The sequence below is a fragment of the Etheostoma cragini genome, chromosome 20 (assembly GCF_013103735.1).
Source record: "Etheostoma cragini isolate CJK2018 chromosome 20, CSU_Ecrag_1.0, whole genome shotgun sequence".
Taxonomy (NCBI): Eukaryota; Metazoa; Chordata; class Actinopteri; order Perciformes; family Percidae; genus Etheostoma; species Etheostoma cragini.
In genome coordinates, this window is record NC_048426.1 from 14,463,331 (window position 1) to 14,478,702 (window position 15,372).

General features: G+C 43.3%; 1 protein-coding gene across 2 annotated transcripts in view; it reads right to left on the minus strand.

Annotated features, from left to right (window-relative positions):
- Positions 1-15,372, minus strand: part of kif26ab (kinesin family member 26Ab) — a 72,891-nt gene that overhangs the window by 23,563 nt on the left and 33,956 nt on the right. For both annotated transcript variants that reach the window (XM_034858726.1, XM_034858727.1), the window contains exon 4: positions 12,535-12,719. In XM_034858726.1, the coding sequence (XP_034714617.1) occupies positions 12,535-12,719 (185 nt within the window). The remainder of the gene's footprint in view (positions 1-12,534; positions 12,720-15,372) is intronic.

Here is a 15,372-nt window from a genome sequence, read left to right on the forward strand (position 1 = left end):
CTGCTGGACACATTCAGCATGTATCCTGGACTCAGTAGTGGAGACATTTGTGAGATTTTTAGAGTAGATGTGGGTGCATAAAGCAATATTGTCTGGTGCTGGAGACACTGCTCAGTCCAAAATGCCATATCAGCAGATGGTCATGATTGATTGGGCTGGATGTGTGTCGGTCTATCAAGTGAGGTGCTCTGTTTTTAAGTCATAAGATAATCAATAAAAAACCTCCCCAGAGCTAAAATCAGTACACACTGTCTTATTGATGGGCTGCCCTTGACACGATCAAACAGCCCTGTGCCCCAAAGGTGTGGGGGGATAACATACAGTAAATCTAAAACCTGAAATGTTAGAGATATACAGACTTAGTTCAGTTAAAGCAAGATCACCAGACTGTTCAGCCTCCACAGTGCAGACAGACATTACTGCATGATTAGCCAAATTTGGTTTAGATTAAAACAAATTTGCATCTCTGTGCTGGACTCAATGACCACAATCCCAGGTCACCTGCAGCCTGCTTCAGTGGTGATTAAGTGACCATGACATCCGGCCGTGAACACACACAGATTCATGTGGCGCACAGACCAGGGGAGATGATGTCATACTCTGCCAACCATACCTGGCAGCAAGAAGGCCCACCCAGGCAAGATTTACTAGCGATATCAGGATGCCGATCATTAAGTATGAGACAAATGCTTCCTCACGGTAAAAGGCTTTTTCTTAGAGTCAATCTTTGTAGCTGTATCTAAATGGGTCAGTAAAGGCGGTTTGCTGTGAGTGTCAGCATCCACCAGATTTATGGGCATTCATGTATAAATATATGCATTACCCCAACACTAAGAAACTCAGGGAGTCACATAGGGTGAGTTCTTATAATAACCAAAGAAATATTCGGATTCAGGTTACCTGAGACACCGCATTAGGCACATGGGGAATATAACAGAGGCACAGGCTGGTAAATGTATGACAAAGCTGAATTGAGCCTCCTGTGTGGCGCTGGAGTTTATTCTGGTAATGAGCCTGTCTGCTTTCTAAAGTTCCCCTGCAATCAAGGGACCACTGGTATAAACATTAATTTTTTGTCCTAAATCTCTCAAACACAAAACAAAATGCATGCCGCTTAAACATTCCTGAATATGGTCATTCCACTTGGAATGTGGTTCAACAAATGTTAATTGTAGCAAAAATGTGCAATTTTACTTCACAGCAGTTGCTAAAAAGGTGCCCACCTGGAGATAGAGAAACAGACATCCCCCCTTTTGTGCAGTGTGGTTATCTTATCTTTCAGAATACCATCAACTGCAACCCAAATCTTTCCAGTCATTTTGAAAAATGCGTTTCCTCTCTCCCAAAATAAATTAAAATGGAAAAATAACCAACAGGCTTATCTGGCTGTCAGTTTAATCTTATCAATCCAAAGCTCTGAAGCTTCAACTGACTGCCAGCCTGTTTCCTCCTGCGTGGCTGTTTTAATGGAAGTCTGAAGGTAGAGCTCCTCTCACCTGTGTCGGTTTACACAACTGCAGTTTGCAGAAAGTGGCCATACACCTCCAGGCTAGGATTTATACACTTCCTATAAATCCTCAGAAATAGATAAACTGATCCCAGCTAAGCCAGACCGCAACGAATGTGATGTCCAGTTAGCTGAGCAATATCAGGATATTCAAACACATCGGTCCAAGTCTTTTTAGAAAATCTCTTTGTTCCAACAAGGTGTTCAACAAGCCTTTTGTTCCTGCACAGTCTGGCCTTGGACACAGAATACCAAATGGGGCATCATTTGTGTGCTGACTGCTGACTGCCCAAGGCTGCGCGCACATCTTCACTAAACCAATCCCCGGCCAATTAGGTAAGGCCAAATGCATTCATGTAACATCTGTGAATACAATGTGTTGTCACAGAAAAGAAAATATTCCCCATAAGAGCTGATGTCACCATGTGTAACTGACTTGTCCTATTCATGTCATAATGCAGATTCAAAGAGCTCTTCTGTCAGAGCAAGAGACAAACACACAGCTTTCCATAACTAAAATCCTAAATTCTACCCGGGGTTTGTGAATCTTTTATGTCTCCTCAGAACTCTTTTGAATGGGTGTGTGGACTGAGGTGGAAAATGAGGGCTTAGGGCATCCTCTGGAGAATAGCTTGAATAACGGGGGATCATTTGAAACACGGGGAAGAAAGAGAAGAGTGCAAGTGGGGAACACAGAAGTAAACAGTGCAGAGGCGATGAAAAAATCCTAAATTACAAATCACTAAGATGGAATAAAAGAAGAAATCTCCAAATACAGTCAGCAAGAGGAAGGAGGAAGAGGGATAGAAAGAAAGAGGCAGCGAGCGAGGGAGCAGAAGTGTTCAGCCAAGTCCCCTCTTCGATCAGTGGGCCTGGCTCTGTGCCAGTGAGATGCTGTCCATGAGGAGGTAAATCATTTTCTGCCTGAGAAGGAAACAGGAAAAAATGATACTTGGGGCTATGCCACAGCCAGCATTGGAATTGCTTTATTCCCAAAGATGGGAATCCCCGGCCGGCCAAGAATAAATGGAACAGTTGGCGACAAAAAGTGAAACATTTATCAATATTCAAGAAAACCTAGTTTGGTCCTACAGTACATCAGAGTAAACAACACTATATTTAAGCACTGGCTTGTATCAACACAAAGGTAAAAGCAACTTGTTGATTAATTTCACCCTGATGTTTTAAACTATATTACGAGCAGATTCTTCTTCTGTCAATTTGGACAACAGATCAAGAAGAGAAGGCTCATGCCAACAGATTCACACCTCCCAAAGAACTGTGCAAAAACGGTGCTCTTTGTCTGCACCAAGGTTAAATCCTTAATGATGGAGGAGGGAATGTCTTTGGTGCAGCAATGCTCTGCAGGAGTGTGTGACAACCCCTTCTTGTGGTAACACTGACATCCTGTGTTTTTTGTGTTTAATGCTCTGCCAATAAAGCACTGTGTCTCCAGACACCCTACAGTTACACAGCCACCAATCCCACCATCCCCACATTGAAAGGCCACAAAGCTCTCTTGCCAAGTTAGGGGCTTAAGCAGGGCTTAAGATAATCAAATGATGGAAATTTAAGGGGAAAAGTCAGGGGCTATAATTCTATTTACAGTTCATTTTATTGTTCTTCCTAGCATTCAGGATCACATCTTGCTAATATGGCTTTAACTAGCTTGAACATTAGGCCATGGAGAGGTGAACAAAGCACATGGCACTAGCTCTGCAGGATCCATTTGTCAGTCAATAAGATAAAGGGGCCAATTTAAGGCCCCTAAAGGAAAGAATTGGAGATACCTGCAATAAGAGTCAAAAGGTCCGCAAATGAAAGTCTCAAGCAATTGACCCTAACTTGTGTTAGAGGCTTCCAAAAAACAGCAGTTTTGGATGCGAGCGAGGAAAGTGCACAGCTATTACGTCAAAACGTGGCAGGCAGCAAAAAATACAAGTCTTAGAAGAAAATTCCCTTTTCAGCTGATGGGTGACAGATGATAATGAAGAGATGTTCTTCCGTGCTCTGCAGACTGCAGCCTCCCCACCCCTGGCACTGCTGACAAAGATTAACAGCTGCTTTCATCTCTTTCAGTGCATTTTTGCTCCTCAGACACTGCTCCAGGTATTCTGCTACACTCTTCTCTCCAAGGCTGCAATAACTGGAATAACTTTACAATCTTATTACACATGTTGAACTCAGATTCACCCGCCATACCACCCACGCCTTGCCTTGAAAACCTCCGGAAGGCTGTTCTTCTCAGGGCATGCAGAGAAAAAGTCTAGGCATCAAGTCATTGCTGACTGACTGGCGTTTCCCGTCTTCTGTTCTGTACTTCACACAGTGGAGGTAGGATATCTGATATACAAGAGACAAATTCTATTCAATTTAACTTATAGTGTCAAATCCTGACAGGAGTTACCTCAAGCCACTTTACAGATTAGAGTAGGTCTTGACCACAATTACTAATTTACAAAGACCCAACAATTCCTCCCGAAAGCAGGCATTTGGTGTGGACTATCAGGGCTGAAGAATGGAATAAAGACTATTACTAACATGGAATATCCCATCCAAATAAATATAATTTCCTTTAGATCAATAAATAACACCATATCAGAATGGAGGATAACTGAAGATAATGAAGAGTCTGGGACAGACAGACAGACAGACAGACAGACAGATAGACAGACTGAAAGGAAGAAAGCCAACATACTTTTGCTCCACTTCTTTACTTCATTAATCACTTGCTGCCAGGGTGAGACACCTAGTGATTATTTATTTGCACTTCTCCACACAGAGGCTATCACAACAAACAGGCCCGCAGGCTGCTGAGAACATTTGGGAGTGATTAATCAGTGGGCCGTCCGGAGAGACAGAACGCAGGGGGAGGGGATTTCTAACATGTGTTTCTTAATCTTTCATCTATATTCAAGTCAATAGGCAACCTCACAAAAACTAGAGGGTGACCAAGTCAGGTGAAATGAGCTGTACGGTCAGGAAGATGGCTATGATAGCAGATCTGGTAATGGAAGATGAAGTGACATGTCTTTGCATAGAAGGAAGAAATTATTATTTGGATCAATAAACACAACACATGTATATAGAAAAGGGAATTACTAATCTCACTGCATGGGGAAATGTGTCCCTGAGAACAGCCGCTTAGACGTTAGTGACTACAACCGCATTATTCAAGTTAAGCAGTTTATCCTGTATCACACACTCATAAAGTCAACCACAGGAATAACACACAGCAACACTCACTGGGTTACATAGAGCGTATGGGGATAATGGGATTTTGAGAACACTACAGCTGGCTCTCACGTGATGGGTCGGGAACCGATTACAGGCTATAATCCTTTCCATTCAAGACGCTGGGCATGAGGAAAGCAGCAACAGAAACAAATGACAGTTTTATACAACCGTTTTGCATGTGTCCAAAAAGAAAAGGTCAAGTCCATAATATCCTACACAATGACTCTTAACCTGTATTAATTCTCTGCTAAGAAGTACGTTGTGGCGCAAATATGATGAGGAATATGTACTAGAAGCACTGTTTTCCCCGTGTCTTGATGTGGATTATTATGTATTTCTTGCAGCAAAGTCTACAGTGAAACCAAAGGCTCATTCGAAACATTTGCAGGTAATACAATCTGTCAACAATATACAGCATGTTTCATCAGTCTCATCATTCCCCTAATTCCATGGTTTTAATTCCCCACAGTTGCCATTTGGCTTTCTGAACTATTTCAACCACCCAGCAGCAAACTACCTCTTGATAAGATTTTAGATTAAAAAAGAAGGCAGTGGAATGATTTTGAAACGTTTTAGCAATTGAGGCTGTGGTTGATGATGAGGTAAACTCTAACCACCTGTCCTGACAACAGCCTTATCCTCAGTGGTAATCTGAGCTCCATCCGTAATAATTGGGCCCTTCACCGTTGACAAACAGAAGGATAGGGGTGCTGTGTCTGAAAAAAATTAACCGGTAGTGTTTGGGGAAATCAACCTACAACCACTGATTAGGCAGCTATTAGTTATTCATGTTGAATAGAAGGCCATGGTGAGGCTGAGCATTGAGGAGCAGTGATGCCTAAAAAAGCCCCACCAGGAGCCATCTTTGTTTCTCTGGATTTTAAGGCATAAAGGCAGCTCATGGGAGCAGAGGCCACAGGCTCTATTCTGCATCTGCACACAATAGGTCATAAAATTCCTTAATGCATAGTCCCTGCCACCAGCTATTGCAATTCACTCTCTTATTCCACAAGACTCTTGCTCTGTGTCTCAACCGGTTGTAATGGCAAACATAATAGACTCCATTTGCATGACACCTTTCACTGAGGGACACTAAAGAGGTTTAGATGGCATCTCTCAGCCCCCAAAGGCCTGGTGCATAATATCCATTCAACAGGAAGGGGGGTTAGAAAATGGAGTCCGACATGATAACTAAACACTAATGTGCTGATCATGGAGCCCTGTGGGCAACTATCAGAGCCATTATCCAGTTGGGGAATGCCCGACGTGGGAAGGGAAACAGAGTTGCAAATAGATTGACAATGAAGGTGTGACCTCCCCTGCCCACATTCAACTAGTCACACAGAACCTAGTATTTTTGATTATCCTCACCAATATACTAAGAGACAAAGGCAGCCCTATGTAAGGTGGCAAGTCTACAGGACAGAGGTCTGGTCTTCACATCCTCTCGTTTCTCCACTTATGAAAAGAATCTGTCAGGATTGGATGACAGTGCTTCTCTCTCTCCCCACAGGGCTTAGTACACATGGACCCAGGGTGAATGCACAGGCTTGAGTCAGCGCTTCATCTCTTTGTTTTTCAGTGCCCCCTCCGGTGGCCCCCTGTAGGCTATATGAGTGGGCCAGACAGACTTCCTGACTCAGGGATTTATTTGGGGGAACAGGGGAAAGGGCACCGAGGTTATCCCTCACACAGGCTAAGACAAACGCTCTGCTATTCTTTTCTCTATCACTGAAGCTGTTTGCCATTTACGATGATTGGCACAAGTGGTTCTATGCTGCCTGCCACAACGGGCACACCACCATCACACCATATTATCATATCCCAGGGAAGTAACAAACCCCAAAAGAGGCAAGGGAATCCACAAAAAGCTGCGCAGCAGTGATCAAACACAGAATCCAAATAAGAATTTCTCGTGCAATATTCAGTATATACTCCTGTGCAGCATGCAATACATAAGAGCCACCCAGGATGTCTGGACATGGTCTTTTCTGTAACAATCTTCAATACAGCGAAGATTAAATCAGTATTGCTATATCGGAAAACAATGTTTGTTACGCGAGAATCGTGGAGGATTATTAGTCAGATGGAGAATGAGAAGGTGCACGAGGGTAGTGGGATGTATCTACCTGCTGTAGATCCCTGAGGCTGCAAGGCCAGGCTGGATCTCCATCAACACCTCTGTCTTGACAGCTTCCGACAGGCCTCGGATAGATTTACACCTGGGCTTATCTACAGAATGCAGCCCCTTCATGGCCTCAGCTGGTGCTGCCAATGCGACTGCCGCTGCACAGAGGCAACCATTAGTTCCATCAGCCTGATTATGCCAGAAAAATGCCAGCTGGTGTTTTATCCAATAGTAAATAAATACAAATACCACAGAGCAGCTCAAACATCCTAGCTACCACCCACTCAATACTTGTGATGAGCCATTCGCTGCCCTGGGCATGTGTTGTTCAGATTCAACAGATTGATGTGAATCAATTCTAATTTGTCAGGCTCTGGAGGTAGAGGTAGTATTAACATTTCAGCTCCACTGTGGCGCTTTCCTCAAAATGGAGCCAGCATTTCAGCAGTATGTTTTCTGCCATGCTATACATTCTGCTCACACTCTCGATTTGGTGGAGGAATCCATCTCGCTGTGGCTTGACAACAAAACTATTACCCTCTCACCTCCAGGGAGACAGTCCAACTCCAACTGCACAAAACGGCACATTTCACAGAGCGGAAAGGAGAGAGCGACACCGAAAGAAAGAGAGGAAAGAGAGGGAATACAATAGACAACACATCTCAACAGGCAGAATCAAAAACTGACACAGACTTGCATTTTGGTGCATGTACAACAACATAACTTACTTGACTCCAATATTAGTGAATCCAATATTTTTCTCCACAGGTAGAGAACTCCTGCCTCTGATCGGTCCGAGCACGCCTTCTGAATGATAACATTTACAAGCACATTCATCCCAGGCAGCTACTGTCCTGCTCTGTATCTTTATCCCTCTACCATGTGGGCCAGACCTACTGTGCTTAGCAGACCCCTCTACTCCACGTAATCTGTCCTGCCTATTTGTCAGTGACAGAGACCCCCGCTGTCAATCACAGCACAGTCAACCAAACACAGCAAGGATCACCCCTACCATGGAAGAAGTTAGTACTACTGTATTTCCCCCACAAACACAATGCTAGCATCACATTTACAAACAGGATGGACTCAGTGGCCAAGTTCCTAATGGAAACTTCAAACACAATCAAACTATAAACCGATTGGACAATGGATTCAACAAGGCATCCAACATGCATTGTTGAGAACAAGAACAAGCACTTGTATTTACTGCAGTGCTTCCAATTTGGAATAAGCAGGACTCATTATAGGAGAGAAGCTTCTCCCTCTCCCTCAGACTAAATTATAGTCCAGTGGAGTAGAGAGGGCTATTTCAACTTCCTGATTTCCAATCTCCACTTTTGAAAAAAAAAAAGTAGTCACATTTTATTCCCACAAGCTAATGGTTGTTTCTATGGTTACTCAGAGCAGCCAGGGGGATGAAGGGCAGAGTGAGTGTTGCTGACACAAAGGCAGGGTCTTGTGTGTGCAGGCGAATACAGGCTAAATGGCCCTGCTGCCCCAATTACAGCAGGATTCCTTCTGCACAATCACAGTCATTACTGCACAAACACTCACCTGGGCAGCAGCTGCAGGGCGGCAATGGACGACCATAAAACCACTTCCTCCTGACACTCCTTCAGGGCCGCATTCCAGCAAACAGCTGTCTGCCCAGCCCCTGCAACAGCCAGCCCGCCAGCCTTTGTGCCACCTCTGAAGTCTCTGATTCTCTACCGACTTGTTGTGACTCTAAGGGTCTTATACTCTTCTTTTCATTACCTCCATGTTTTTTTAGCATGAGTAAATTATATCTCTCCGGAGTGTAATTAGTGTGAGGGAGACAAATAAATGAGGGAATGACCTCCCTTCAAACAAACATAAACAAGGGACCAACATTAGCTCATGCTGATATGCAGAAATGAGCACACAGAGAAAAGTAGACAGCAAACTGAGCAGCCGGTTCCTCTCAGCAGTGACATTGCCCTAAGAAATCCCATGTGCTGTGTGGGTAATAAATACACCATCACAATCAGCAGGTGTTAATGGAACAGAAAGATGGGGAGAAGGATCTGCAAGGCGGCAGTTAGCCGCACCGTCTAGCCCCTGCTGTGATCTCCGCCTGGTTTCATTACACAACACTGTGTCAATACACTAATCATATGCTCTGTCACAAGGTAATCAGTGCTTAACGTGCTAGTCAGCTGAACACATGGCTTTAAATTCATTACCCCCACCCCCAGCAACACACACACAAACACACACACACACACACACACACACACACATCATCCGGTCAGAGTTTGACCCTTGACCCTTCCTATCTCCCTGCAACTGTATAGACAGTCTAATTGCCAATTGGTCATTACTGACCCTGGGGTCGTCTCTTTGCTTTCAACAATTACCAGAGACAGGAAGCAGCATAAATGAATGATTCCATAACTGGGATTTCAAAAGCGTATTAACATATACATTCATTGTGTGATCAAAGACATTTTTCCCCACATGATTCGCATCCAGTAGACACATATGTCCTTAAATATAAGCAGCACAAGCATTTTCTATCTAAGTTCTACTATGAGATGTTAAGCTTTAACCTAAGTAAACTTACATGTATAAGAGCATCATGGGGTACTTTGCTAAACTGTGTAATAGATGATGAGGAGTGTAATGAGCCCTTGAAAAATTTGATTTGCAACAAATATAAAGAGTTGCAATATAATATTTGGGTCTACATATCACCATATATCTATAGTAAGTATATAAATGGAGCTTCACCAAATTGTCCCAGATGAAAATTCCTTTCCATGTGGAGATCTCTTGTTTCAGAGGTTTGGAAGATAGCTTGGACATTACATTAAGAAATGGACTCATATTTTTCCGCATAAGTGGAAGATGGACACTGGAACTTTTGGGAGTGCAATATTATCTGGACTTGAATGGATAGACAGCATGATGGATAATTTTCACATTTCATTCTGCATACTACACGGACCAGTCTTGTAGCGTTGGTGGTTGTGTGTGCATATGTTTGTTTGAAAAAAAAAATCTATAACTAAAAATGTCTTTTTTTTAAAAGACAGTTTTTATAGTTTCAGAAAAAAGGGAAGCATCATCTGGCACTCATAGCCAGACTTTGAAGGGAAAGAGAGTGAAATCACATTCTTATTCATCTACGATACACAGCCTGGCTGGTATAAGTGTTAACGATTCAGATATTCATGTGTACAAATAAGTATTTTTTTCCCTTGAATTAATAAACTACTTCATTCAAATGAATCATTCACTCTCCCCGAATATAATGTGCCCAAGCAAATTACATGAACAATCTATTATCCTATGAAATATCTTTTAGGGAGGTGACATTTACAAAGAGTTGCTTTTAACAGACTTTGTATATAGTATATACTGAAATAAATGCATTGATTTAAGACTGAAGTTCCTTCTAAACATCCTGTATGTTAGGTTCTTATAACATAATGCTTTTAACATACGAAGGAAATTTAAAGGAAAATTATTTGATGGCACAATTAAGGAATTCAAGGACACAAATTATTATTCATAGGGCACACATTACTGATTTATGCACAGAAATGGGACTGCTGGTCACTGTAGTTGTCAAATCAACATTTATACTTGATATACTAAGATTTTTCAGACATCTTAAACAAAGGAAATGCTTTTTTTTTAACCAGTTAACAGTTAACTTATTTTTGCAAGGAAAAATCAAACAATGAAGCACTTTGGTTCACCACACTCCTATTTTCTCTCAGCAGCAAACTAGCTTAGGCAGCTAGAATCTGACTAATTGCGTTCTAATTAAAATTTCATCTCTGAGTGGAGTGGTGTTAGTGAATGTCAGACAAGTGTCTAAGGAGCCTTATCCACTCCATCGGGGTAGAAACTGCTGTTTGGTTATTCAGCTCTTACATCCTAGACTCTCAGGATTTACACATGCATCCCACTAATTGTATCTTTCGAGAACAAAAAGGAATACTAATCAGTTATGAGTTTTCAATCAAGTCTAAAACATAAAGGCGCTACCAACAAAACAAAAACAAATCTGTTGATTGATTTAGTTTGTTTTGACTTTTGGGGATTTAAATTTCAATCAGCATTGATTGACGAAACGATGAAACAAAGACAACAACCAGAAGACGATGATGATGATGTTGCTGTTGCAGGCAACAGCTGCGGAGGGTCAGGAAATGGGGGTGCGCGCTTCAAATCACACACAGTGCATCTCCACCACCCTTTTCTGTATATGCGGAATATGATTCTGTTTTAAACTGGCACATTGTCATTGTGCTTCACTGGGCCAAGAAAAACACCACATTCTTGGCAGCAAATTATCTTTGGGTTGAAATGAAAGGTGGAACCTTTTACCATGCTTCCACCTACAGCCCCTCTGCCCCACCAGGACCTGCTTCAGGGAAAAACAAATGTCCAACTCCCTCTTTTTTCCTGCACACACTGGCTGGCCAGACATGTTTCTCTATGCTACTCTTTTTGAGCTCAGGTCCAAAGAAAACATGGCAACTAATAAATCAGTGTTAGGAATTAACCCTGTCTAGCAGAGGACCACACCTCGCTGTTGTTCAGGTTTACTGCTCTTGTGACAGGAAGTGGTACACACAGGAAGTTACATATTTAGTGGAGGATCTGGAATGTCCCCTTAGCTAAAGGAGAGGCCTCATGCCCCCACTAATATTCTCTGATCCTGTGAAAGCTGGCAAGACAAACTCCATTTGGGGTGCTTGGAGAAAACCTAAGCTGCACATTGATCCCCCATGGGCTTCCTGTCACACTCCACAAGTCCCTTCACCTCCTGTGGTGCAGAGCTTCAATGGTCCTATGCATCATTCTTAGCCCGATTCTCTTTCGCCGACATTCATTATGGTGGAGCACTCCTCGGAGAGAAGAAGCAGCGAATGTATGCCCTGGCTGGCCTGCCAGGGAATCTATCAATGACAATATAGCACATTGCACCAGCCATCCACCCGCCTGAAGAAGGTAAAGTATTCCCCGGGGCAACAACAACACCAGCAGTGCTGAAAAAGCAGTGCTGAAAAAGCCTCCAAATGGTTTTACCGAAAAACTAAATAACTGTCCAGCAAAGCAACACATTCTGAAGAGCTGTTTTAAGTCGAAGAAGCAAAACAAAGAAAAGAAAAAAACTAAACGTGAAATACCTCAGGACAATACTCGGCTTTAACCTAAGCCCCTTCGTGAGACTCTCCCTTTTCATATCGAATTATGCAATTCTATTATCCATTCATGGGCAGTGGTGCCTGTAGCTAAAGGTTCATTTAGTCCCATGATGGTGTGTATCCCGAGGCAACGTTATAGATCAACCATGGCAAGAACAACATCTCCATGGAATATGTGCCCCTCATGGAAGCCAGCACCATGAACCACGACCTTCGACAGACATTTAAAGGCGAGTCTGTGCACATCTCCTCTTCAGCTCTCTTCTTGTGCACCCACCCACCCACACACACACACACACACACACACACACACACACACACACACACACACAAGCCTGAATGCATGCAGGTGTGTACGCACACAGGCTCACACAAACACTAAACACTTCATTTAGCACCGCAACAGCTCGATCTAATCTCTGAACGTTTTGACAGACTCAAACATGGTGCGATTTGACAGGACGGGGGAAGGCGCTTACCTAATGAAGAAGGAGGCTGCTGCAGAGGAGGACGGAGAGGGGGATGTGGATGTAGCGGTGAGTCCTGGTTGGCTGGAGGTCCTGAGTCGGCAGGGCGTCATGGTGCTGCTGCTGGTGGTAATGGTGTTGACTGGGGCCTCCGAGGCTGTGACATCCCTGTCTGCTTCCACCATCAAACCCTGAGCCTGTTGACACACAGATACAGAGATAAGACCACAACCCTCACTTACAAGTTTTACTGCCCCTGTCCACCTTCCTTCCACTCCATTTACTCCCCCTGTGCCACAGATGGACAGGCAGCTGCTGCAGCCAGCACCGGTTAGCGGGAGTCAGCAGTATCCACAGCAAAGAGCTCCCTACAGAACAGCAAGGATGCTACACCATTCATTGATTCTGGCAACACTCTTGAGGTTGCTCTGGCTGAAGCCTACTGTAATTAAGTGATAACCCATATTTAATTAGTAATTAAATCACAAGCGATTTACTTTACTCGGCACCTGATTATATCTATACCTCCTTGGCTAATTTGGCACTTTCCGCAAGTTGTGTTATACTTGGAGTATCTAAGAGTGAGTTTAAAAGGGGAATAAACAGCATCAACAGCTATCTGAGGAATGAGATTTGTTCCATAAATGTTTACGAGGTATCAAAACTGTGCCTGCATGGGCACGCCCTCCTCTGGAAGATTGGCAGTTGAACTGTAAACCGAGGTGAGCTGCATCTGTTTTAGCCTTTGGACTCTGGTTACTAATATCAAAGCCACGCTGGACATACATGTACCACCTGTAGGTCTTCATATTTGTTAGATATGTGCTGCAGCAGGTCATCCATAAACAGCTATAACAGTTTCATCAACACAGTAGTCTTAGAGCTAGATAAAGAAAAACAAGTATTTACCAGATTTTTTTTAAACGCTTCTTGTTGCATAAATTTCCAAAGGGTCATTTAAAGACCATTACCATTCTTGTGGTGATGATGATGATGATGATGATGATGATGATGATGATTCAGTTTTTGAGAATGCACATTAAGTTTAAAGTATGATTATGGCTGAAAAGATTTTAACACAGACCTATAGATGCACAGTCCAGAACAAATAGAAGCGGGTCATACACTAAGCCTTCAAGCCCTCTGTTTCTGTTTAAGGGTGAAGCTAAAACTGGTGTAGCTTAGTGGAGATGGATCATAAAAGTTTGTCTGGAGCTCTGGAGCCTGCAGTGGTTCAGGGATTGTTCATAGTCCAACTGAGGGAGTGAAGAGAGCTGATGTAACAAGCCAAAAAGCCAACTCCGAGACTACGCTTTAGCTGGAGTCACCATACTGACAAAAGGTTAATCCTCCCCGGAGCCGCTAGTTTACCCAGCGAGACTATGATCAATAGCAGCTGACAAGAACAAGTTCTGTGGTTTCTCAGCATCAGAAATTAAATAAATAAAGGCCAAAGTTTTCCTAAAAGCATTTATAACACTGACACAAGAACATTGTGTAATCAGCAACAACCTTGAATTGGGCACAACACAGCACTGCAGCCTCAGTGCCATTTGACAGGATATGTATTATAAACATAGGTCAGGCCCTCTGCATATTTAACACCTCAGTGTTTGTCCCAGATTCATGTTTGGCAGCTAAAATAACATCTTTTCAGTATTATTCATAGTGTCTGGCCTTCTATTATCTGCCATTCGTCAACACCGGCTGACAACTGCACTATTTATATGCCAAGCCTGACATGTGAATGCTATACATCAGGATGTGAGGACATACTTACATTCTGACATTCACATAAGAGGCTTGGATATTTCTCTGCAGATGGTCGTCACTGTTAGCTTCACATGCAGTACAATTTCTTGCTATATTATAGCACAGGCGCATTATGTTTTCCCAGAAAAGCTTTGCGCATTCGTCAAACGGTGGACTGGCAGTGCACGTTCTCCATGAATTCCCACTTTCCCACTTTCTGCCTTTTGAGCTTGTTATCAAAGTTAAGAATCATAGCCTTGTTTTAGAGGTCTTGATTTACTCTCTTGAGACTTTACCATGGAGTTTAAGTCTGATATCAAGCTGAGGCATGTGAAGTTATGACTTGAGAAGTACCCCATGGAAAGAAAAACTGACTGTTAACTGAAACGAGCCAAATACAGATCCTCACGCAGATGCCAGAGCGGAAAGCCTTAAACTATGCTGGTGTCGGTGACAGGTTAGGAACTCCCATTACACTCTGGCACGAAAGACTAGAGCACTTCACATGCAGCCGCACAGGAAGCTGATGTGTGTAGCTCATCAAATCTGTCACTGATTGATACGGTATAGTGTCGGTTTCAAAATCAAGTGGCAGTGAATTTCTGAAGCATACAGGGACAGCTGTTCATAAGTGGGGTGTGGGTTCAAAATTGATAAACTATAGACTCACCCACATATATTGTAGGTGCGCACACACACTTGAGCTCATCACAGTGGGTATCAAAGAGTAGTCCCCTTGGTATTAGGACTGGGGACTTAAGCCCCTCAGCCAAGCTGCTCTCTGTAGCCTTGGACCTGGGCTGGCCCGGACTCTGGCTGAAAAGAACGATCTATCCCCTAGTCAGGTAATTAGGCCGTGTCAGTGGAGCCTTGTGTGTTCGTCCGTTTGCACCGAAAGCCAGTAATGAGCTGGCCTTCCACCCTTTAACCCCCAGCTCTCCCTGATCCCTTTGCCTTGGTTTGCCACCCAAAAGAAAAGGCAGGAAAGGGAGGGGGAAAGAGACAAAGCGAGAGAGATTTGAACATAATGGAGAGTCGAAAGAGAGAAAAAAAGAATTTGAGAGAGTGCTTCCTGTGAATCCCGAAGTGAGCAGCATA